At 35.2% G+C, this 25,262-nt stretch overlaps 1 protein-coding gene across 1 annotated transcript; it reads right to left on the minus strand.

Moving 5' to 3' along the window:
- Positions 1–2,634: 2,634 nt before the first annotated feature.
- Positions 2,635–25,225, minus strand: UFL1 (UFM1 specific ligase 1). Its single transcript, XM_027724738.2, has 19 exons — positions 25,118–25,225; positions 24,243–24,388; positions 23,335–23,363; positions 22,476–22,573; positions 21,528–21,642; positions 20,385–20,515; positions 19,662–19,720; positions 16,201–16,347; positions 14,873–15,048; positions 13,969–14,148; positions 13,494–13,614; positions 11,178–11,300; positions 9,260–9,380; positions 8,194–8,357; positions 7,034–7,164; positions 6,812–6,892; positions 5,989–6,074; positions 5,374–5,554; positions 2,635–4,677 (listed from the first exon to the last, which is right to left on the minus strand). The coding sequence occupies exons 1-19, from the start codon at positions 25,192–25,194 to the stop codon at positions 4,465–4,467; spliced, it is 2,379 nt and encodes a 792-aa protein (XP_027580539.1). The 5' UTR covers positions 25,195–25,225; the 3' UTR covers positions 2,635–4,464.
- Between the last annotated feature and the right edge of the window lie 37 nt (positions 25,226–25,262).

The following is a 25,262-nucleotide window of genomic DNA, read 5'->3' on the forward strand; positions in this document are numbered from 1 at the left end:
CTGAAGTTAAGCAGAGCAAAAAAAGGATGGTTGCTTGTGGTATGAACCACGACTGACCTCCAGGCAGATTTTTCCACAACCAAGAGCCAATAGATCTGAATCACTTAGTCTATAACGTCAAGTGGGTGGGAGCTGCTTTATATCACAGATAGACAAAAGAAGGAAATGTTTAAATGTTGAAATATGTATTACGTTATCTGAGTACTTCAGTAAAATTGCCAAATCTGGACATGTTCTGGAGGTTATCTGTGTCTAGGTAGTGTCTTGCAGTTAAGACTGATCCTCTGAATATTTTTGCCAAGAATTGATGATCTCTGCTTGTGTATGACTGTCTTATTAAACCTCTGCAGACACTTATTTTATCATTACTTAAACTAGATTGAACTCTTTTCTCCTATTTTTATATGTGCTATAAGCTTTATTTATACCAAGCATCTTTTATTTCAAGCCTGTGATTTTTGCAGATTGATGACAGGACAAGTTAGGTGTGAATTTGAGTCCAGAATGAGAATCATGAATAGTTTTCTCTTGCCTTTGCTTCCAGAAAGAGAAAACTGAAAGTACAATTCTTAACCAAGTACCTTTTCTAGTTCATAAAGCAGATCAAGACAAAAGTATTATCCCAGACAGATCTCTTGAAAGAGCTAATGACACTTGTAACACAATATATTCTTTCCATAAAGGATGAGAACTTCAGACACCTCCTCCAGCACATCACTTTCCTCATGCTTCAAAGACTACCCTCAAATTTGGCTAACAGTAGACAGAGATAATAACTGCATTAATAGAAGACAGGCCCAGAGAATCATTTAAAACAGGATCAGAGTTTTTGCCAACGGTGCAAATTAAGCACGACTGAGGAAGCCAACAAAAGTCTGCTGTTTCTTCAGAGTATCAGTTAGATGTTTCCCGCAGCTCTCGCATCTCTTCCGGAACTTCCTGAAATAGAAAGCAGCTTATTTTGTCTGCTTCCTGACACGACCCATCTTGACCCTCTTCATGTTAAGGATTTGGGAAATTCACCAAACAAATGATGGTTCTCTTTAAACTACTGAAGTTACTCTTCCCAATTTAGAATATTAACTATTTAAAAAGAAAAATGCAAATAGATGGCATCCCTTAACAACTCCTAAAGAAAATAATAAAAAGGTAATGAACTTGTTTTCCTGAGAAAATATCTTTGGCATTTACCGAATATGTTCTGTTATTTGGGCTAGTAGAGAATGGACTCTGGTCTCAAAGTACCTATAAAGTACAATTGTTTTCCAAAAAGTTTGAGTGCTTTTTGAGCCACCAAATCCATGCTACACAAAGGAAAAATCATTACATGCCTCATTGTTATATTCCTCCCCAAGCGTCCACTTTGGGCCTCTGCTGGAGATACAATACTGGGTTACACTGACTTTCAATATGACCCCCTACAGTCACTCTAGTGTCATCTGCAGGAGTACTAGACTTCCTATTAAATGAGAAAACCCAAATCTACCCAGTTTTGTAGAAATTTCCATTTTCTTGGCCTACTGTTACTTAATAGAAAAAAAAAGTTCAAGGAGCAACCACTTCTTGAGTAGCCTTATGACCCTACACAGAGAACAGAACTACTGCAGTTTTATCTGAACAAGCTGCAAGATGGGTTCGTGCAGACAGCAAAACTCAGTGACATTATTTAGAAACTTGTGCCAAGTTTTTTTTAGGAAGCTGTGAAACAAGGGAGTTGGAGAGAAGGCTGAAAGTTCTAACAGAGCAACAATTTGCTTATTTCCAGCAGACCTGCAAGTAATCAACTATAAAAGCCCCATTTTGCCACTTAAAAAGAACGGAAGGCGAGCCTGTTGCTGAGAAAGGTGTTACTCTACCTATGGCTAATGCACCCATTCCAATCTGCTGAGAGTAGCAGCATACAAGGCTGTGAGATGAATGTTTGTAAGAAGTTGTGTATAAACACACACGTGCATCTTATGCACATTGGTTTATGAGTCTAAAAATATAATGGAGATGTTTAAATACCATAGGTGAAGGGCATGAGAGGCTGACACTAAATACTTGAAACCAAAGAAGTGTTAATTTGTATACTTTGTAGTGCCTTTCATTTCCCAGATATTCCAAAGGGCAGTTTTGTTTTGTGAATTGCACCTCTGATTAATATGACAATATTACTCTTCCTCCTGCATACATTTCTCCTACAGAGAAAAAAACCCCATGAATTAGCAAAATATTCAGGACTTTGTGAACATTCCTTTTCTTTCTCTTTCAAAATAGTTTTATATCATAAACTAAAGACTGAATTTCCAAATTTAAGAGACAACAAAAATACCTGTGAAAGTTTTCCAACCTATGTCTCCTTGAATTCTGTTAGCAGCCAGAAGAAATTCTCTAAATTTTAGTGCTTCCCTTGTATCTACTTCAAAGAATATATTTTTTTTTCTTAATTCTTATAACCTTGGCTACAATATAGCAAGTCAAACATGATAGAGTAAATTCTGTAGTAAGTTCATTATTATTCCACCATAAAAATATCAAACAAAAACAGAGGGACACTCAGAATGGGGTGTTAAATCAATTGGTGCATATTACCAATTGCTGTCTGAAAGCCGCAAGTTGCAAGATGATCAACCATTGCTGAAGTCAACAGAATGCTCTTTAAATACTTCATCATTTAATGTTATTAAAATAATTTCATATTTGGATACAGAATTTCATATGGCATATTATTTAAAAAATAGTTCAATGAAATATAAAATTGTTTACATTCATTATAGGAACTTAATAATTATTCTGGCTAAAGACCAAGAAGTCAAACCTATTCCCTGTATGCAAACTATTTCTTAAACAAAGTTAAACAACCTGAATATTTTTCATCTTATACTCCTCCTTGTCTTTTACTGCCAGCTAAGATAACCCCCAGCCAAAGAAAGAGGAAAAACTACCTTTACTTCTGCCTTACAACCTGTTTTGCCTTGCAGTTGGTTAAAGATCAACATTGACATGAACACTGTTAAACATTAACACCTTTTAAATATGTATAAAATTCTATTGTTTACCTTACCAAATAACCTTAACCTTGGTTACTCTGTTACTGAGCTTTCGCACTTGGCCTCTTCAATTGCCATTTGTTGCAATTTCAGGCTTGGGTACATTAATGATTAAGCTCACAGAACACATGAATTGTTGGAAAACAGAAATACTTGAACAGAGTAGGGCTTGCACAGAATTTGCTCTCAGCATCAACTTTGGCAAGAATGGGTGAATGACATTTTTAGTGAAAAGAACTCTTTCTTATTACTCAAGCTTGATTTTATGCAACTCCCTGTAATTACACACATGAAATCAACGGGCATTGCTGAAGTCATACAACTTAAGTATTTCCCATTTGAAAATTATCTTCTCTTACAAATAAGGTAGAAGTATATTTGCCATAGAAGAATTATGTCATTAATAGTGGCAGAACTCTATTTTACACATTTTTGCACTTCCTGAAGATATAAAGTACTGCTAATGTAAAATTAAGGCTGGTAAAAAACTTGAGGGAAACACTGTAGCCAATATTTCAGTCTGTGAAGTTTACGTAGAAAGATCATAAACTAAATTCTTTTCAAGAAATTTGGGATAAACAGAACAAGTTCTCTCAGGAGCTGGAAAATGCAAACAAATGCTTCTAACTGCTATGGGAACTGGATAAGCACTCAACAAGCCTTCCAAATGAACATCTAGCATGTACAGTATGGCAGGTGTAACAGTATTTATCTGCTCCCAAAATACCAATGCAAAATCACCTCCTCTGTCTGAATCACAAGTTTTAAATGAACATCTATTTTGGACATTAGTAGAATACATTAATAGCATAAGTGTGCTGATTTTCCTAAGTTTTCAGTACATTCAGAAACTCACATTAGTACTGGGTCACTTTCTTTTAAGTTTAGCAATAAACACTTGCACACAAGTGTTTTTACTGTTGCAGTCCAGTGAACAGAAGCCGAAAACACCCACTAATGTATGAGAGTAAAGGTGGCCTTCATTGGTATAGTATTAGGTATCAGTATATGTTTAAAAACTAGTGTTTGAAATTAAGATAGACAGGCCTTATCTCACTATAAATCCAAATCAGAGAAGTGAAACTATTAGCCTGTGTGTGTGTATGGAACAAAATACACTGTTATTTGAAGAATAAACATCTCTTGAGGCCTCATGTGAAGATACCAATTAGAACCCACTAATTTAATATCCAGTGTGTCCACAACTGTGCTCTGCCACATCTACATTCAATGTGTGTTAAATGTACACTGTAGTAGTGTATAATAAAACTGTTTGCCACCATCACCCAGCAACTGTGTTCCCTGGCTGTGATTTGCAATTGTTAGAAGCCAAATTTTAAAGTCTGTGAAGCATTTTTTGTTGTTCTTTTCTACAGAATAAAGAAAATAAAATCTGACTATATCATGGAAGTAGATGCACTGAATAATAATTTTATTCCTCTGTTACAGAAAATTTTCTAGGTCTCAGAACAACATCCTTGATAGAGGTAGTGATTTCCTGGAGCTCTTTTCGAATGGTATCTGCTCCTTCCTCCTCTTCCCTGTTATCTGTTGTGTCACTCTCTCCATGTTCAGTTTTCTTAGTCTGACTGATCAATTGTTTCACCACTAATCCCTGGTATTTGACTAACAGAGAATGTTGATCCTGAGGGCAAAAGAAGAGAACAAAACAAAAGGATGTCAATGTTACAGAGCAGGTAGACAGGCCTATAATTAAAGATTAAATTTTTAAAAAAGCATTTCCCCATTCTTGCCCAAAGAGGGTTAGTGATACATATTTTCATCAAGGTATTTGACAACCTAAATTCTGACAGATATTCAAAGAGGTAGAAAAATGAAAGTGCGTCCATGCTGCAAAAACAGGACATTTAACAACTGAAACAGGAAAGCAATGCAGTTAGTAAACATCACCAGTTTTGGCAGCACAAAATATAGAATTTCAGTATTTTTGCTTTGGAAGAAGTGTATCTTTCTTTAAAACTGAATTAGAAAATTTTAAAAAGGAACTATGCTATAGCTGAGAAAAAAGAAAGTGTAAAAATGTTCAGTTATAAGAACTGTAACTTCCCCCAATACAGAGCTGCCTCTGTGAGTAACAGCAAAGTACTAATAACAGATTCATTTTTAATTTTATTAAAAAAGTATTGATGATCCATGAAAGGAAAGGTTTGAAATACAGTACAGGTCAGAGGGATTGGACATTCTGTACATAAAGTAATGATCAGATATGAAATGCAATGGTGCCAGGTTTATGCAGCAGAAATAAATAGTGTCAGGCACAACTTTTATGTTCCGTCATAGATAAAGGGTAATTTCCCCTTAAAAAGCTAGAAAAGAATACCTCTGGGATCTTGCCACTTAGGAAATTAATGATCTGTGGTACTGATCTTCCTGGTGCATGAAGCATACAGTGAGTTGAAAACTGAAATAACAGTACTGATGTCAGGTGCAGAACAAGAGCTGGATCTTCTGTGACTTTCAGCTGTTCAATCAAAGCTTGCCTATGTTGAAACAGGACTTGCCTAAGGAACAAGAATGCATTAAACAAAAATATGATTCTATGATTCTATCATATAGTAGTTGATCATAGACTCTAAGCCATATCTAACATCAATTATTTTAATTTTCTCCTCTGACCGACCATTTATTTATGTGAAATTCCAGAATAATAATAATCAAAAAAAAGCTAGCACTGGTGTAGCTCAGATTTTTAAAGACCCCTAGAGAATTTATACACTACGTTGTAGCAAGCAGCAAGTCAAGAAAACTAGCTAAATGTGAATGCTCCCCTCCTCCGTTTTCCATGGATTTAGGACTGCTTGACTTCGTATTTTTCCATTAAACAGTTTGGAAAGAAGGACTGCCTCTTTTATACATTCTGTGTGGCTGCTACCAAACTATCTAGCATTTGTGTAGAATATAGCTACATTTCATAGAATAAATAAAAATAAGGTACCTTTCCTTCTTTTTGTCTCCTTTTTTCACCATAATACCACAAATATCCACTGCAGAATCAAGGTATGAAAGAAAATCTTCTACACTCTATTAAAAAAATGATATAAATATTTAATCTCTGCCAGTAGATTATAAAAAAGTTTAGGCACTGTTCAGAATTAATCACACGAAGAGATGACTGTGAATACACTTGAAATAAACTACAGAAAAAAAGAGAAAGTAACAAGTAGAAATTAACTTAATTTAGTAGAAATTAACTTTGTTCACTTTACAATAGTTCACACACTTAAATACTAACCCAAACTGTAATTCATTAGTCTTAAAAATGGATACATGTTCTAGAATTATTTACACATATATTTTTTCTTAAGAAACATACTGTCATCTGTATAAAAGAATTAATAAATAACTCTCCTTTGTACCTACACTGCCATAATCTGAATGTTCGTTTTCTTAAAAAATATCCATTATTTTACAAGTTTAAAAAAAACATGGGAGAACAATCAGGAACTTTGGGAACAAAATACAAGAAATATCAACCACTTAACACAGGAGATTCTCTCCCAGTTCTTACTTTTCTCAGCTGCTCATAAAAGATGGCACATATAGGATTCCATCTGGCAGCAAAGAGCAAGGTGACCATCAGTATTAAAACGTAAGATCACCTTTTCACTTCTGAAAATTCAACACACTCTCACCGCCTTACACAAATTCAAAAGATTATTTTGCCTTTATTCTTCACAGCAGCAGGGCTTGTGTACTACACTATGTATGTCAGCTATTTGTTAGAACTGTATCAGCATAACAGAAAATCTGAACTTTACCTTGCCATTCAGAGAAGTATGCAGTTTAGTTAAAGGACCCTTGGTGTCTTCTGGCAGTTTACCTAAAATCTTGGTCCTGCCCTGTATGGGACCAGAATGGAAATAATCTGTAATATTAACTATAATTTTAGGTGTAGGCATATCTAAACAGAAGCAATTAAATACCAAATGAACATCACTGATCTACTTGAGACTGTTAAAATGCAACTGTTTTCTGGGTACCTCACTTGTGATTGTAGAGTAGTTTTCTGTTGTCATCATTGAATCAGATGCTAAGAAGTTGAAAATAAGATTTGTAATGTCTGTACACACAGTCTTCAACAAGTGTTTGGCAAGGTTAGTCTGAGTCTCATCTGTTAAAAGAAATAAGTGATTAAATTCACTTAGTATAGTTATCTGATTCCTACCACATTATCACAGCACTTCCTAAAACATGGAATCAACCATGAGCAGTATAAGAAAGCTATCTGGATACATGAAGCTAACATCCCTCATTTGCTGGTTCTAAAGGAACAATCTTCAGTAAAAAACGTGAGCTTTCAGGTCTGTAAGAACATTGTAATGCATTGTTAGTATTTCAAAGGTGTATCTGTATAAGCAGTAAACTAGTCCTTCTATAATCCTCCTAAACCAGTAATGAACAACCACTGTTATCCATCAAGTAATAAGTATGTAAAGGAAAATTCTGCAGGATAAGCAGTCAACAAAAGAGCAGACTTTAAGACTGAAATAGTAGAATTTAAAAAAAAAAGGCTATAGAATACATGTCCAAGAACAAAGGTTCATGAGAAATAATTCCATGTATTCCAAAGCATAGGAATATCAGGGGTTTTTTGCTAGTGTTTCCTTTTCTTAGAAGTTTTCCACTAGGAAAATTCTAGAAGAAAGCTGAATACAGTAGAGAATCTTGGAAATGTCTACAATATTTTCCTAATGCTAACTTTTCTGTCATTTGAATCTACAACTTTTTGACAGACTATCTTCAAGGAGCAGCTACTTCCAGTATCAAACTAAGAGGTTTAAACAGCAGCTTTTCAGAATCAAGTAGTATTCAATTCTTTCAACAGTGGCACAGGTGACAGAATAAAGTGAGCTTACTAAATTTTTTTTTCCCTAGACAATAAAAACTTGGAAGGAATGCAAACACTTGGGAAGGAAGGACAAGAACACATAATTATCTTGACATAATATATAAAAGAATATGGATATGAAATAAAGAGAATGTATTACAATAAGTGTGCAAAGGGATGCACTTCAGCATAAGGGGAGTGTTTGGCAGAGTAAACACATCTCAAGTTCTTTCTTTTTAGATTTTCCTTTTTAAACTGTTGCTCCTCTTTGACCTTGAATGTAGATTCTGAAATAATTTTAACAATTTTTACCTGTGAAATGCTTTGTTCCTTTTTCAAATAACCGAATGTTGTTGTACAAGTTTGAGAATTCCTCCTGCAAGTCCTTCATAGTCTGTTTTCTGTTAGCTCCAGAGGAAGATGTTGAAGACGTAAAAACAGAACGCACAACTTCCTGATAAGTTTTTGTTAAAGGTCTTAGAACGGGAAAGAAAAAAACATTAAGCAAAAAGTAAAACTGTAGGTTTTCCCAAATATATCAGCAATAGAGAAAACTATTTCATTACATAGTAAAAAGGAATGAGATATGAATGTCACACATGAGATAAATAAAAAGCAAATAATAGAAATCAGGAAAAAACACCGGGAAATTAAAATGTACTTTTGCAATTGCAAATGTACTACTCTTACAGTATGCATGGTATGTAAATGCTTGCCATGGTTTTAACTTATAAAAACTCCTAAACAAAAACAAGGTGAAAGATAGAAGGATTTCCAGAAGCAACACTATTCACAAACTTTCAGGGGTCTGTGGACAGATTTCAGGTCCTTCTAAAGATGCAGTTACTATTACTATTGCACTCCAAGTTTATTCAAGCTTGGCTGTTACAGTCTTACTATGTGCCTTTTGCTCTAAACACGCATATTCACATCTCTTGTATGAAACATCTTTTAAAAAATGCATGGATTATCTTTGCATAGATCAGTTTGATGACGTAGGTACTACCCAGTTCACACGGGTAGCAGTGAAGTCACAGAAGGCAGGAAACATGGACATATACCAAAGGCTGTACAGAAGATGAGACTAGTGAAATCCCAACATGTGTAAGGGGGTGGAAACACACTCATGGAGCTGAAAATAAGCTTGCTGACAAAGCATACAGAACCATATACTGCTAAGCAGAAGCATTATTTCTCATTATTGTGTCAGCACAGCTTTCTAACACCTAAGGAGTACGTAATATGAAGCTGTATAGAAAAAGAATATTATGATTCACTTCTATCAACAAATCACTTTTTTCTAAGCAAGAAAACAGACTGAAGATTCATCTGAAGTGAATTAAGAATTTTGTAACTCCAGATGAATTACAGAAATTACCTTCTTAGATGTTCAGCAATTTCTGTAATAAGCTCTTCAGGGCAATCCTGCAGGCGGGTCTTTAAGACATCCTCAATTTCCTCTTGAGACATGAAAGGGAACTCTGGCTGCTTATTCCTACCTGTAGTTGCCATGAACAACATTCAATGAGAAAACATTCCATTTAGTATTGCTGCAACTACTCTGGCATGAGACATTGAAAATCCAAACATCCACAGAAGAAATGCATTATCAACAGTGGAAAAAAAGGGATGACTATACATGACAGTTATATTTTACACATCTGAAAAACTAACAAAATTTCTCTTTCCACTACTTAAAAGCTTCTGAAGTAGTGTACAAGGACAGGTATTTTTGACAAGACATTTCAGACTGCTCGGCCCACCTGTAAGTTTAGAAACCATAATCTCTCCAAGACCAGGCAGATTTTAAAGTGCCAAAACTGAATAGAGTGTTCCTATTTGAAGGATTTCACAAGCTTTTTGTTTTTTTTAAACTCCATTTAGTAAGGTACACAATCCTGTAACACAGTATCCTAAACTTGAGGTTACAGTATAAAATTTCAGATGTGACAAAACAATAATATTAAACCAGAAGAGATGGTCAAGTAATAAAATCCACTTACATGCTGCTTGTAAATGCATACAAATTAGTGCAGCTGTGTTTTGATTTTGCACAAAACATGAAGTTTGCCTGCATGCTGCAGAATTTAGTTTTTACATATAAGAATGAGATAAGGGTGATGACATAGAACCATAAAAGGACAGGCATTCCATGTTCAAGTTGTGGCTTAAAACAGGTTTATTCTGCACATTAAGTAACTGCATGTATGGAGATCAATGATGTTCCTAGTTGTGCCACAGTAGCAATAAGCATACAAAGTTATATAAACAAGTGAAAAAGGAGCTTAAGTCAGGTTTTTAAAGGGTCTTATTTACATTTGAATGGTTTCATCTGAGCTTATCTTGAGATTGTGATTTAATCTATATATTACTATACAATTACAAGAAGCAACAGTGGTAACACATGGAAGGCTACACCAAAAAAAAAGTGATTTAACATTGTTTTACTCAGTAATTGAGAAGTCCTGAAAAATAACTTCATTTATATATGAATTACAGCAATCAGTGAGAGCAATATCAAACAAAATTAATATGCTGTACTTCATAACTTCAAATATGTTTAAAAGTATTTTTCAGTCAGTATTGAAAGTCTAGGTACTATATATAAAATAGAAGCATACATTTCTAGTGCTCCATTGAATAAAAGAAAGAACACCACTGTTTCATTTGCAACCACCGTTTGCTCTAACAATGCTGGCTTTTACTTCTTAGGAAGCCATCCATGCTCCTTCTCCTAACTGAGAAGGCAGAGAAATGGGTGCCAATAGGGAGTGATTCAAATTCCTTTAAAAAGTCAGCAGTTATAAAGATAGCTAGCTCAGATGTAAAAGTCTCAGCTAAACAATATGAATATTTTTTAAAATATTAAAACTTAGTTTTGACTTTATATTTTATCCCTATGGAGGAAGACTGTTTGATTGCTATGATTTGTTAATTTAAGCCATTCATTTACCATACACAGCTGTTACAAAATCAAGTATAACTTTCAAGTATAATCTAAGGCATTTCCTACATTAAATAAATAAATAAATATAAAATGGTCTAATTTACTTTACTTAAATTTCTTTTTTAAAGACTAAGCTATACTTTTCAGTGAACATGGTATGCCCATTTCATTTAAATAGCAACATCATATATCCACTGATACAATTCTAACTAAATGGTATTCTCATCTTCTTTGACATTTTACCTGACCTTACCTACACAGTAGGAGAAGAACAGACACGAGGAAAAGCAAGTGATAAAAATGCGTTGAATAGACATGAATAGATAGTACCTAAAATAAAACTACAAACCTGTGACAGTCCCCTGTGACTCTTCATCGCTGTCAGCATCCTTTCTTCCTTTCTTCTTGGTTTTCTTAATCTTGATCTCTCTGGCATTGCCACCGCCTCCTGCTCTCACGCTTCCACTGCCCTCTGGTGGGGAATTACTTGCTTAGTACACAGAAAAGTGGTAGTGCTTAAAACTTTTACAATAGTATCATAACTATCTGTGTTATTTGTTAATGCTGAATAAAAAGTCACAACCTGATTCTCAACACAAACTAGAACACATATTCCAGAATATCAGGACCATTAGTTTCATCCTTAAGAAAACAAAGTAACTGAGTTGAAGTTTTGTTTAAGCCAATGTCATTAATAAACACAAATACTAATCATATCAAATGCACATATGATTAAAAAGAAAAAAAAGAGCAATATCTTTCCTCCAGCTGAAAACAGATGAAATACCAGTGTCCATAATACAATGGGAGATTTTCTGGTGGCTGAAAATAGCACCTTAGTAAGCCCTTAGTATCTTTATCCAGTGATGCTGAATAACTGAGCTTTTCAAAAATATTTCAGATAATGTAACTTTGTTAATTTTCAGAGGAAGAATGCTACATGAATAGCAGTTATCCAAAATATTCCTGGAAGCACACATTCAATTAACTAGAGCACTCAATCTTTTTTGACTTTTCCTAGATGACTATAAAGCAGTAGTGAGATGTTCCAGTTCTGCCACATGTAACGAATTACTTTGTTCGGAGGTCCTGTAATCAATGTATTCAACTGCAGACAGAATTTCAATTTGTTATACAGTCCCTCTCCACAAAGTAAGATGTTCTGCTATTTGTTCCCTTTTTCATAGCTTGTTATTTTTTCACTTGACAGAAATTTAAACTCCAGAATAACTGTTCTATACATGTCCTATGCCTTAAGAAAGTAGGTATTTTTTCCACTTAAATATATGGTCCAAGATTCCAAGTAACTGTATTATGTAACAGTACTATTATTTAAGAAAAGACAAGATGCTACTACTTATAAAGCTAACTGCATCTGTTACATGCTATACATGGATTTTTAAGCATCACTTTGCAGGAACAACAAAAAAAATAATTAGTGCTTTTCACAAGCTTATTTGAAACATAATTGCATTACAGTCATTAATTACATTAATTACATTAATTACATTACATAAACTGTTATGTTAGGTTTTTTTAGGTAATACACCTAACAGTCCATAAAAAAAAATTCAGGGTAGTGCTTGCTGATGGTGCAGCATATGTTACCTGTGGATATGAATTTATCTAGTCACCTAGTACAGGCTCAGTAGAGTCTCACTCCTCAGAGTGCTGAAAACTGAAGCCATTCTGTTATGACAGATAATTAAGTTTCAAGCTTCTCTGCCTAAGCTATGGCCCAGAAAAATCTATCGTTTGTTAAGATAGAATATACTGTTTTACTTTGCAGATGAGTATATTCAATTAAGTTAAATGCATCAGTGCTCTAATTCTCTTACTTGCAGCAGCACATAACACTCTGCATGTGAGTTCAATATAGATTGCTCAACTGTGTTGTAGCAACACAAGAGCCACATACAGTTTTTGGCACTGAAAGTACAGTCTCCAATCTGAATAACATTTCAAAAACCAGAAAGATTTCAATGGGTTAAACCCACACATTTTTTCTTCTTAGATTAAAATCCATCCAAACAGCCACCACACAAATGGAGTAAAGTTTGGGATTAATTTAATCCAGGATATACCTCAAAGTAAACTGCCTTAATCCCCAAGTAACTGTTACATGAGCAAAGAACAGAAAATTCTCTGGTATGGGTTTCTCAGAAAAGATGTCAAATATTCTCCAAAAAACCACCAAGAAACTTATTCTCAATTTATACAAAGCTATTTTAGAATTAATATCTCAAGACTGGTAAGAAATATTTTAATTTTCCTGGATTCCTGAAAAGTGGAGACTAAAAGTGTATCTGCACTGTGTAATAAAAAATGGTATAGGTCCCTGAACTAATACTGGTTTTGCTCAGATTTATGTGACCATACTGTATACAATGGATTCCTTGCTTTTAAAACCAGCTGTCTTGTGTTGGACTCACTCAAGAGACCTTTATGGTAGTTCCTCTGCACTTCTAAATCGGAAATTAGTTCTCATAGACATAGCTCAGATATATCTACATCCACAGTATAATGATAAGTGGTTGGGTTATTTCTCAAATATCTTCAGCAATGGACTGGAGAGTACAAAATGCACAAACTTTATATTTAAGTATTTCCAAGGAAAAACAAGCCTTTTTTTTTTTGGCTTTAGCTAATATTGATGGTTTTTTACCTGTTGCTTTCTTTCTTCTTTCATCCTTTTTGTCTTTTCTATTAGCATATGAATTCTCTAAACCGGAAGCCTGTTTTAAATCTTCTTCAGTGATTAAATTAACAGGGTTGTTTTTCATTTCCTAAAGTGAAGAACATGCATTTAATAGCAAAAAGATACACACAGGACCAAAAGATACATAAGGAAACATTTTCCTGTTTGACCATTTTCAAGTACACTAACCAAAGACCATGTCTTGCAACTGTAACACATGAAGAGATATTTATTCTCTTCAAAATTTGGCATCTGATCATACTGTGTGTGTTTCCTGAGTGCACCTGAATATACATTAAATTACACTGATTACATATACATACATTTTCTTCATTTATTTTCATAAGAGATGTAAAGAAATGATAACAGCAAATAGCAAGTTACATAAGTTATCCTCCAACATTAAACGTGCACTGTATCCTGACCACTAAAAAAACTGTACCTTTTCAGCTTTCTGTTGCATCATATCAGAAAAGAGGTCAGCACAGCTGCTTAGAAATTTCTCACTGACTGCAATGGTGTCACTGAAGACTAAACCTGAAGAGTTTTTGTTTAAAGATCTCATCACTTGCTGAAGCAAAATCCCAGCATCTTCTACTGACAATGAACTGGGCAGAAGAGTCTAGGGTAAAGAAAATCAAAATACAATAACCTCACATGTGGATAAACAGAATCCGGAGACGTGCCATTTGAAATCTGTTATCTATTTAGAAAACACTGCCCTTTTAAAATTAAACTAGTAATTTAAGAGTACACACTATTTGAAATCTTCTAACATCCTAAATAAGCATTGCCCTAAAAATATGTGTTACCTGTGCAAATGCATGGCAACTTCTTGAAAATAAAGCTCAACAGATACAGAGCAATGCCAAACACAAAACAACAGTGAGACTTAAAAATGACAGGGTAGTGCTGTAAGACCTAAAATTTGGGTTTAGTGAGGACAAAATGACTAAGATCCCTTTGCTTACTGAAAGTTTTGTAAGAGTTCAGCTTAGACTTTTTTAAAAAAAAAGTCCAACAGAAATATATTGCTCTCTAGCAGAATACTTTAGCACTAATTTTTAAATAAAGTTAGTCTTACATATTTACTAACTGAATATTAGTATGTCCTTGACGCCTTAAAATCTATATAATACAGGTTTTACGGCTACACCTTTCCCCGTTTTTTTCAGATCAAATCAAAGGCAAATAATGCCTTTTTACTTGTCATTTTAAACTGAATTTTCCTCTTTGACAACATGGAATTTCATTACACATATGTGCAGTTTCAATAAGATATCATTTGACACAAAAATAAAACAAAAGAAATAAATCCAACAACAGTAACTGAAAGGATTGCTTACTGCTATGTCTATCCAGTTTCCAGAGCTGATGGCTTCCTCTACAGAGGCTTCAACTTGATCCACAATTTCTTGACCAACACAAGCTGCTCTCAGAAATAAGAGCTGTGTTGACTTGTATCTTTTTTTAATGTAGCTTGCTGGGTCGGGGATACCAAGTCTGTACAATGCATCAAATTCTATAAAATAGTTAGATGTCTGTTACAATTAAGTTCCTTCATATACATACAAGATCTTAGGGGATGATTTTATTCTCAAAGCAAGAAATGAAGAATTACATATAGTTTTATACAAGTAAATGCAGCCTTAAACTAATGCTGACCTAAAACTTAGTTCAATACAAAATACACCTGAACACTGTTAATAGAAATATGAAGATTAAATCACGGACATGACTTCGGGCTGAGTTCAGGAACAAAATGTTTTTTTCCCAGATTCTTATTCGATTAAGTATATATCTTAATTATATTTTAATTATGTAATTAAATATTTCCGAAGTATTCTAATATCACATGAAAAATATTTACAATATATACAATGCCTAAGTGTTTTGTTTTCAAAAGTTACTCCAATATACTCACAGAATCATACAATGCTTCACAAGCAAAGCATTTCAACTATTTGGCAGTTTATACTTAAGATGTTCAGAAAACATTTAAAGACTTTGACAGATACTCTATCAGTCAAACAACATTACAGAAACACTTACTACTACCACTGTAAATTATGGCGAATCTTTTCAATCTGCAAGACTAACTGTTACTTAGGAACAGGCCCTTTGGGACATTCCTCTATTTATTCAGGTCCACATTTTCCCATACACATAGGTGTTTTAAAATATCATCATCCAGCATCACTCAGCTTTAAATTACACAGAATTGTCTGGATTTAAATCAGGACACTACTGCTACTCACTCCAGTTCCACAGATATTATTTTGGAAAAAAAAAAAATTCTTCCTGTGCACTGCAAATTCAGACTATTAACAGTCAAAGTTTGGTTGTAATCTGGACACCTGCCACGATCATCTGAAAAGTCTACAATGAGCAGTCTAAGAAATGTTTTTGAAGCAGTAGTAAAAGTAGCATTTGTAGCTCTGTCTGTGAGATACATATTGTTTAGCAATATGGTTCAATCTGCTGAAATAGTTGTCATAAAGTAACACACATCATTATAAACAAGATGGTCTTTTAACAAAGGAGTATCAACTACTGTACTGATTTTTATTTATTCTTGTGAGGCTTCACTCTAGGCACTAGCTATGTTAGGGTAAGATCAATTACCTAAACTAGTTTTAGAAAGATATTTTATATCTTTATATAGATTAATTACCTAAGTAACCATTCTGCTTGAAAAAAGAATCCACCCAGTTGCTCTGCGTTCTGGCATAGATATCTGGAACAAACACAGCCTTATCCTGTCTCCCACCAACCACGGTGCCTTTTAGACGACCAGTGTTAACAAGTTCTTCTAGTAAAGCTACAAGAAGAAAATAAATTAAGCGACAGTACCCATGTCAACATATCCATTAATCAAAAGATAGCAATTATTTTCCCTAGTTTGCTTTTTCTTTCTTCCCACCAATTAGTTGTTTGTGCTTGTTCTAGTGAAACGTTTCCAAGCTCTATAAATTATTTTTAACACTTATGAGAATGTCTTCTTAAGAGCTCTGGAAATCATACATTTCAAAACAGTGAGCCACAATGGCAGGATCAAAACATTTTTTATGTGTAGGCAGTTCAAGCTTTTAATTTAGAAAATGCAGATATAAGAGAATCTTTCTCTGGCCAGACAGTAAAATATATGAGCATTTTATTAAAAATGTTCTCTTTGAATTTATTGCTTGCATGTTAACCAAGATGGAAAAAAGGAGATCTAAACACACTAAAATGACATGAAAAGTCATGAAAAACTGCTACCTAAACTGTGTAACAGTTACCAATAATAACCTCTTGAGAATGAACAAATACTGCTGGACAAAAAGCATACTGGTAACTGGCAGTACCAAAGTACTAAGCATTTCTTGATGCTGAATAAGATTTTTTTCAATCCTTCAAAGGTGTATAGGAATATCTGATTTGCTTCCTATGTTCTGCTTTTGCCTTTTCGTAATACAATAGATACATTTAAAAAAATCAGTGACATCAACTGCTAAGCTCTGCTAATTTCCAGAGCTTTATTGGATGGGGTTTTTTTATCCTCACTTTGAGTTAATTTCTATTTCATTAACAGACAGGTTTTACTCTGGAACAAAACACTAAACAGTATCACATGGTATGGCTTCTTCCTCATTAAATACAAGCAGCAGTCAACATTACAACATGCTTACTACGGCATACAGAGGTTTAGCAGGAAAATTTACCGGAAAACATGGTTCCAGAAGAAATACTGCATATTAAATCATGATAATTTTGGTCAAATATGCCTATAGTGTAGATGAGCCTCTATAAGCTAGCAGCTATTGAACACAACTTCCACTAGCACAGCTGAACAGTACTTACACTGAAAAAATACAGAAGAAAGAGAAACCAATTTAAGCAAGATATAGTTTTATGTAATCTAAGACAAGAGCTAGAAATCATGTTCTGCCACGGTTCAGTTACACTGTATAAAATGGAGTTTATAAGACCAATTCTGGAAATAAAATTAGATTTTTATACTTCCTAATATTTTAGTTACACTTAGAAAATAGAGTCAATGTGCCTATTCCACTTAAGCGACTGTCAGACAACACAGTTCTGTCGTTCTCTTGGTCCTCTGTTTCCAATTCAACTTCTTCTTACTCGAAGTTTTTTAGGAAAAAAAATTAGACTTTAAGGGATTTTCAACCAATTTTGTGGAGCAGCAGTAATAAACTAGAGTCTTTAGAGAAAGAAGACATCAGAAGAAAAGAAGTCGTCAATTAATTTCTGTATTATATGAAGTGCCAGTTCTAAAACTCCAAGGCAGAGGAGGTGCTCTCAGAGTTTTCACAGACCCTGCTACAATTATGCCTGGACACTATTTTGTTTTAAACCAACAGGACCTCTGCAGAACTACCATAATTTCACACTTATTTTTAAGGGTGACCAAGTAGTTTGCTGTGTTCTATTAGGTCTCTGTCAAAGTCTGGTAAAGACAGTAAGTATCCCTACATGTCTGTCCCACATCAGTAACATAATATTCAGAAATTAAACACATCTGTGATTTCATTATGCTTTTTAACCTAAAGATTTTCTCATTTCTGGAACAATTTTCTATCATAACTTCATGCCAGCTTAAGATGAATAGCAGCACAGCTATGCCACAGAACCAAAGAATAATGTTTATCCTGTCTAAACCCAAGTGCTGATTAAATAATTAGCTCTTTGTAAGTTATACAAACATTACATTGAGCTTACATTTTTATTCTGGAAGAGACAGAAAACTGACAAAGACCACTTTAAAAGACATTGTAAATAGTGAGAAACATAAAAGGTGAAAAGTAACATTACAAGGTATTTTTCAGGTTTTCAGCATTCGTGAAATTGAAATGATATCTCAGCAAATGGACACAATAAACTCACATGTACTCTGGCACTGAGTAAAAAGATAAAAAGCTCTTTGAAACTTATGAAACTGCAGAAGTAATGAAAGACAGTAAGAAAAACTAAAGAAAAACAAACTCGATAAATAAAAACCCCAGGAAAATACTAGAAATACATACGGTGATGATTACTGGTGACAAGAAAACACTAGAGCTTCAATTCACATTAACACTGTCCACGAGCAAAGCACAATGACGTACTTGAAGGACTTGTTTGAAATAGACTGCAACAAAATACTGAAATTTGCTGGGTATCGAAATATTACTATACTGTAATTTAACAGATTTTCCTTTTGATCTATGAATACCTGGATGGTACATTAAAGAAGAAGTGGAAATTTTAAATTGATTATGTGAAAGTAGAGTGTTTATATGGTTTTATTTAAGTGCTAAGATTTTATTTTTTATTGAATAAGTTTGTTGCAAAGAACAAGAAGGTAAGCAGAGACATACCACACTGGAGCTAAAGTGAGCAATACCCTGAAGGCAAAAAGACCCAGTGAAACAAAAGAGAAGTATTAACTTTCCCGAAGAGACAGAAAACCATTAAAGGATTTTAAAGACCAGCAGCACCTGGTCAGCCAGTCATACAAGACTAACAAGGCTTGAAGGAGCATTTTGGAGAGACAGGAGTGGGTACACAGAGAAAAACTGCAACACCAGAAGTGACAAACAATTAAGTAGTGCCTAAAGATTTCAGCAGTTGGATAGAGAATCTTTATGCATTTCTATTTAGAAAAGGAACTGCAGAAAACAAAACCAAACAGTTTAAGGATATGCTTTATCTCTCAGCACATAAAGTCATTTAACTAAGAGTATAACAAAAGCACTGCCTCCGTTATCACAAAGAAAAGTTAGTAAATAAAATCCTGAGCAGTTAATGCTATTTGAGTGCATAAAATCTGTCCCCTTTAGTGTGCTTCACTGATAAAACTGCCAGTAGCTAAGGGCAAATAACGAAACAGATGACTAAATAAGTACTGTAATTCTTGCATCATTCTGCCCCCAGAGGCATTTCATCAACATATGCTTTCACTGCTTTAGACACAGAGAACATCCCTTCAGTTATGGATAGCACAAAAGGTTTAATACTTTCTACAGTCAAGAGAAACACATTGTTCTTTATCCAGAATTAAGGCTATATACTAAAATGTTTCTTTGAAAGCACACTTACAGTAATGAAGAATTAATTACCTAACACACACAAAATATTCTGAATGAAACTCACAGTAAAGTAAATGTTCTTGAAATCCATACCGAGTGATCAAGTTACTTACAGGTGTAGGCCTTGGAAAAAAAAAAAAAACAACAAAACAATATAAGTTAATGACGTGAAATTGATGTGGAGAATCCATAAGTAAGAAAGGTTACTCCAGATGGACAAAACTACATAGTGTCTTAGCCTCAGGGTGCTACACTGATGTTTGAAATAGTCTACAAGGTTTTAATTTTGAATTACTGTGAAGTTATATCTTACAAAGCTACTATAATTATTGTAAGGAAACTTTTGCTCTCCCAAGTTTTTCTCTTCCTACAAATTGCCACAGAAGCTTATTGCTTTAATAAGAAAAACTTATATATAATCACATGTAGTGATCACATCAATATGTAACTGACTAGGAAGTCATAATGATAATTAAGAGTGATAATGAGGACAGATATTCTACAAGCAAATAAAAGAACTATGGATTAACATTTTCTTCGGCCAAAAACCCAAAGTATGTTATATATTGTATATTGTTATACTTCCCTTGTTCTCATTTCAAAAGGAGGTCCCTGTTTCTAACAAGTGAGTCTAACGTAACTGAATATTTCACTCAGGAACTGAACTTAAGGGAATCTATACATAGGTCTTTATATTTTCTTTTCTTTTTCAATCACAACTGGATTTGGTCCATAAAGACCTATGGTAAAAATATTTTAACACGTGGTTGCAGGCATTGTAATTTACCGAGTAATCGCAGTGAAGAGACCACGGATGCGTGCTCGATGGCGGGACACAAAGGCTTCTGTAAAAATCACCCCACGGTTTTCCTGGTCTAGTTGCCCATGAATAATTCTGCCCAAACGCCTGGATAATGCCTGTAAATAGACGAATTTAGCTTCTCTTAGAATGTCCTCTTCTATCAGATATACTTGTATCTAATGACGACAGAAAACTCTGCAGAAGAAATAAGTGTGGTTTGGAGATGCACAATGAAAACTAAGATTTAATCCTTGTCTTAGTTTTGTACGAACCAGTGACTGATGAATTCACTGGCCACTTTTTCAAAAATTCAAGATAAAAATTAACAACAATAAACACGAAAAGGTGCAAACAGTTTATAAATGTGCATCCCTGCAAAGTGAACTAAAGCCAGGAGATACTACCCAAGAAACAAAGAGAAATCACGTAAAAATTTCTGTATGTTAGAAATCTTTTTGTAGAAACTGATCATGCGGCAAATATTAGAGGAAATCTGTTCACATATTGACAGTCAATATGGTTGGCTGTGGTACCTAATATGACTGCTCACTTGACACGTCACGGGATTATCCTTTGAATAAAGCATCTTCCAAATAAAATTCAACCTTGACTGAAAGTCAACAAAACAGAATTCTCCCTACCCTTTTAAACACTCTGCACTCACTAACTAAATGTAAATAGTACTTCGGGTTCTAGTTTGAATGCCTGGCTTCAGTTCCTAAAAATTAATATTTATTTTATCTTTTTTGAATAAACTGAAAGGACTCTACCATCGCATTTCTGCTTCCTGGGTAGCTAATTAGACTGGTGAAATTACCCCTACATCTTAAGTGTTTCCAAAAAATTTTCAGATCTTATGCTAATATAAGGTGTTCCTAACACTACTAATCCTAATCTGTTCCTAACAGTCACAAAGATTCAGAAGAAATTTTGCCAGTAGTGAAAAAGCAAACATCAACCCCAACCTGTGAACAGCTGTTAAACTGCAACCTTTACGTACCTGATACTTTTCTGCTTAAAATGACAAGCAGTTCATCACAATTAAAGCAAGCAATGGATAATGCAAAGATAACAAAAGAAGATGAACACAATCAATTCAGCATTTGCTAGGTTGGTGGCTTGCATCACCTGTATCAGGAAGTCTCCTGGAAGGTCGTATGCCTTACAAAGTTCTGATATTGTCACCTGGCCAGTTTCCTGAAGTTTATCATTTATTTCTTCCGCTAATTGGTCCAGGTAACTCCTTATTTAAAAACAAGAAAAAAAAACAAACACAACACATTAAGTGTGAAATTCAAGATCAGCCTCGAGGTGACATGCTGAATTAGTTATTGACCTCTTCTAATATACCTCTTTCTGCTGCACGTTTACAAAAATAAACTGAAAGATATTTGAAATCAATAATGGAGAACAATGTAAGTGAAAAGGTGTGGTTTCTTAAAAAGCCTGCTAACCAGGTATTAAGATGGGTCATTTATCTGCTTGTATGAAAATGTCAAAAAACAGAACGAGGAAAACATGTCAATGAAACTTAGAAAAAGGCTAGTGAGCAAGACAGGTCTTATTTCAAGAGAGCCAGGAACTTCATATTCTTGGATATGAATAGATCCTGCAGCTTGATAAATAATAAGAACCATCCATAAGAGTACTATTTCAGTGGTTGTTAGTGTGCTGAAAGCCATGCAATATTTAGCTCAAATATCTTAGGCTAAGAGGTGGGAAAAAATGAGAAGGTTTGTCAACAGCTGAGGTATTTAGCACAGCCATAGAGCAAATGAGGTGTGGCTGCTGTACACAGACATCACACTGGGTAAGAAATGAACTCTCCTAAGTGCAGGACACTGGACACAGACATTCCGTAAGGCCCTTGCTCCATGGATTCACTGGATGCTTTGCTGAGATAGGCCTCACTTGCTGTTTGGAAAAGTAGCATTGATCACCACCAAGCAGCCCCAGCACCAGCCAAGAAAAATTTATTTCACTTCAGAAGCAACAAAGGCTGGACGTTATTTTTAGTCTGTGTTTTAAAAAACAAAAAAGATGTGAATTAGACACACTGCTCCTGAAAGTACTCACTCATTTATAAGCTGTCCCAATACAAGCTGAATAGTTTTTTCAGATTTAACGATGTCATTAGCTCTGTTTTCAATGTGTAGAAGGTCCACATTTATTACCTAAAAAAAAACCCCAAACCAACAACAAAACCTCTTATCAGAACTTTAAATTGAAAATAATTCTCAAACATTGAGATATTACTTACACACTTCTATGTCTTGAGGAAAGGTGCTTTTATTTTTTTCTACTATTGCATACATACAGACTTAATCTGTGTTTTGAAATAAAGCAGCAGTGCTTTAGGGGAAAAAACCTCTCTTTTCAACTGTTTCTTTTAACCCTATAAGGTTAAAAGAAACCTATATAATAAACAAATACCAGAAAGCAAAGTCAGAAAATAGTAAATTGTCTTTCAGAGAGGTTTTCTGATTCCAAGTAATTTTGCTTAAACTAGAAGGGAAAATTAGTCACAGAGGAAGACTACTGAGGACACAAGAGGATTAATGAAGAGGGAAGATCCAAAGAGGCATGCAAAGTTAATTATGCATGCTCCTGCAGCTTTCAATTTAAATGGGAAACCTATTTCTTTTCTGTTTGCCCTCCACAGTTTACAAAGAAAAGAATTCATAAAGAAAATCTGTGTATTTCAGTGGTGATTTCAGAAGTCCTAGATTAGCATTAAGCAGAGAGGAGCTTTCAATAAAGCAATAAACGGATGGATTAAGTAATCTGCAGAACTCTGACATGAGCTACCAGTTCTTCATAAAGTTTGTTCTACTTTAAAAAAATAACTTAGCTGGAGTATAACTAATGAATGTCACATTTACAATATACATGGTGAAGAAAAGAAACAAGCACATAGTTTTATTAGTAGAGTTACCTGTTGTAAGTCGACAATGTTAACTCGACCTTTAAGAAAAGTACAAATACACTTTTAGTACATAAAATATATTTGAACAAAATTTAGAATACTGCATAGTCCACTGTGCACACAATATTTTACTTTTTTTTGTAGGTCAATGAAACTAGTCCATGAGTACCAAAACAGAGACTGTCGAAACTTTCTACCTTTGCATGATGCTGCTAACAAAAGACCAGCAATTTTGAATTCAATCCAAGCTATCACACTGATATAATACAAAATGGCATAACACAAACTGAGGCATTCCTGTGGTAATAGTAACAAAATGACTAATCTGTATAAACATAGTAAGAATTTAGTTTTCCAAAAACATGATGCATGAAATTCACCCTTAATTATAAGTTAAAGTACAATACACTGCCTATTCATTAAAACCACTGACGAAAAGCAGCCTGAAGAGTATTTGCTTTCTTATATATTTAAGTCAGATCTTACAAAGCAGATGGCTCTTCACACTGGTAAAATAAAAGATCTGTTAATGACAAGTTATAAATATCATGATTACTATGGCATGATGGAGAATGATTTTGAAATTCCAAATCAAGGCCAAACATCTGGGCCAGATACTTAAACCATATTAAAAATACCAAATTTCCTTCGAAAGGGTTCTTAGACAACGTTACCTCAGAAATTCTGCGTGGGTGAAACTAAACCAAGTAACATATCTTGATATGCTTACCTAGAAGCTTGACACAGATCTGAAGTGAAAATAAAGTAACAGTAGGTGAAATAATGCGTAGGTAAAGCAAATGGAAGCGAGCTGACTTTTCCTGAAAGATTAAGGCTACTGAAAACTTTCAAGCTCTTTCTGTAGTCTTCAAAATTAACTTCCAAATCCAAAGGAAGAAACCAAATGCCACACTTACCACCACAAACATGAAGCTCATCCCGGATCTCCTTACTAATCTGTGCTGGAGTGACATACTCCTTGCCATCAAGTGTGTGCACTACTTCCAACTGCTTCTCTGCAATCAGTTTAGTGACAATTTCTATACAGTTCCGTTCTGACAATCTATCAACAGCACAAAGAATAAGCAGTTATTCTAAGTAAGTACTTGCTAAAATTATCTTTAAATTGATGTTCCCAAAATACTAAGTACAGGAAGTACAATGAAGATTACTCGCTGTTCTGTGTGAATATACTTTTTCAGACAAAACCCCTACTGCCTGAATCCGTTTTATCACGCAGCAAATCATCCATATGGCTTCACTTACTCAGGTCATCTCTCCAGAACAACTTTTAGTCTCCTCCTGAACAGCTGTCAGCCCCGCCAGCTGACAGAATGCACCTGCTGGTGAATTTTGGAATGGTTGTGCTTAAACAATTCGTGTCTTTCATCCTTCTGTCCGTTTCTATTTTATCTTGCGCGTTCGGGATTTATTTTTCTTTCTCTTTAATAAGAACAAGTTCTGGGCAACAAGTCGACTGGTCAGCCAGACACAAAGAAGAAACAAAGCACTGGAGATGCGCTCATGTCGAGCAGCTTGAACATACCCAGTCGCTTTCCTGGGCCCGCACGTACCTTGTGGGGTCCCAGTTGCCCCTCGGGGCTCACAAGCACCAGCACAAGGGGAACTACGGAGGAGCCGTGCCCGGCTGAGTCCCCCAGGTGTGTCCGGGCCGGGGGCCGTGCGGGCGGCGCGGGAAAGGAGCGCGGCCGGCGCGGGGAGGGGGCGGCGGCAGACTGGCCGCAGCGACGGGCGGCGGGCTCGGCGGCGGTGCCGGCGCCGCCCTGCTCACCTGTGGGCCACCTCGGCGAACTGCGCCCGCTGGAAATCGGCCGCCAGCCGCCGGATCTCCTCCCAGGCGGCCGCCATCGCGCCGCGCCGGACACGTCAGCCCCGGCCGGGCGGGCGGCGGGCACCGGGCGGGCACTGACCTCCGC

This window comes from Pipra filicauda, unplaced genomic scaffold (assembly GCF_003945595.2).
Source record: "Pipra filicauda isolate LSUMZ 115617 unplaced genomic scaffold, ASM394559v2 scaffold128_size5466820_pilon, whole genome shotgun sequence".
In the NCBI taxonomy this organism is placed as follows: Eukaryota; Metazoa; Chordata; class Aves; order Passeriformes; family Pipridae; genus Pipra; species Pipra filicauda.

What these genes read in the sequence shown, in the direction of transcription:
- UFL1 (XM_027724738.2), bottom strand. Translation starts at nt 25,194, where the DNA reads ATGGCGGCCGCCTGGGAGGAGATCCGGCGGCTGGCGGCCGATTTCCAG. An exon ending in TTCGCCGAGGTGGCCCACAG is followed by an intron (nt 24,389 to 25,117) that starts GTGAGCAGGGCG and finishes TGCTGTTGATAG; the next exon opens with ATTGTCAGAACGGAACTGTA. An exon ending in CAGGAGACTTCCTGATACAG is followed by an intron (nt 20,516 to 21,527) that starts GTGATGCAAGCC and finishes GTCTATTTACAG; the next exon opens with GCATTATCCAGGCGTTTGGG.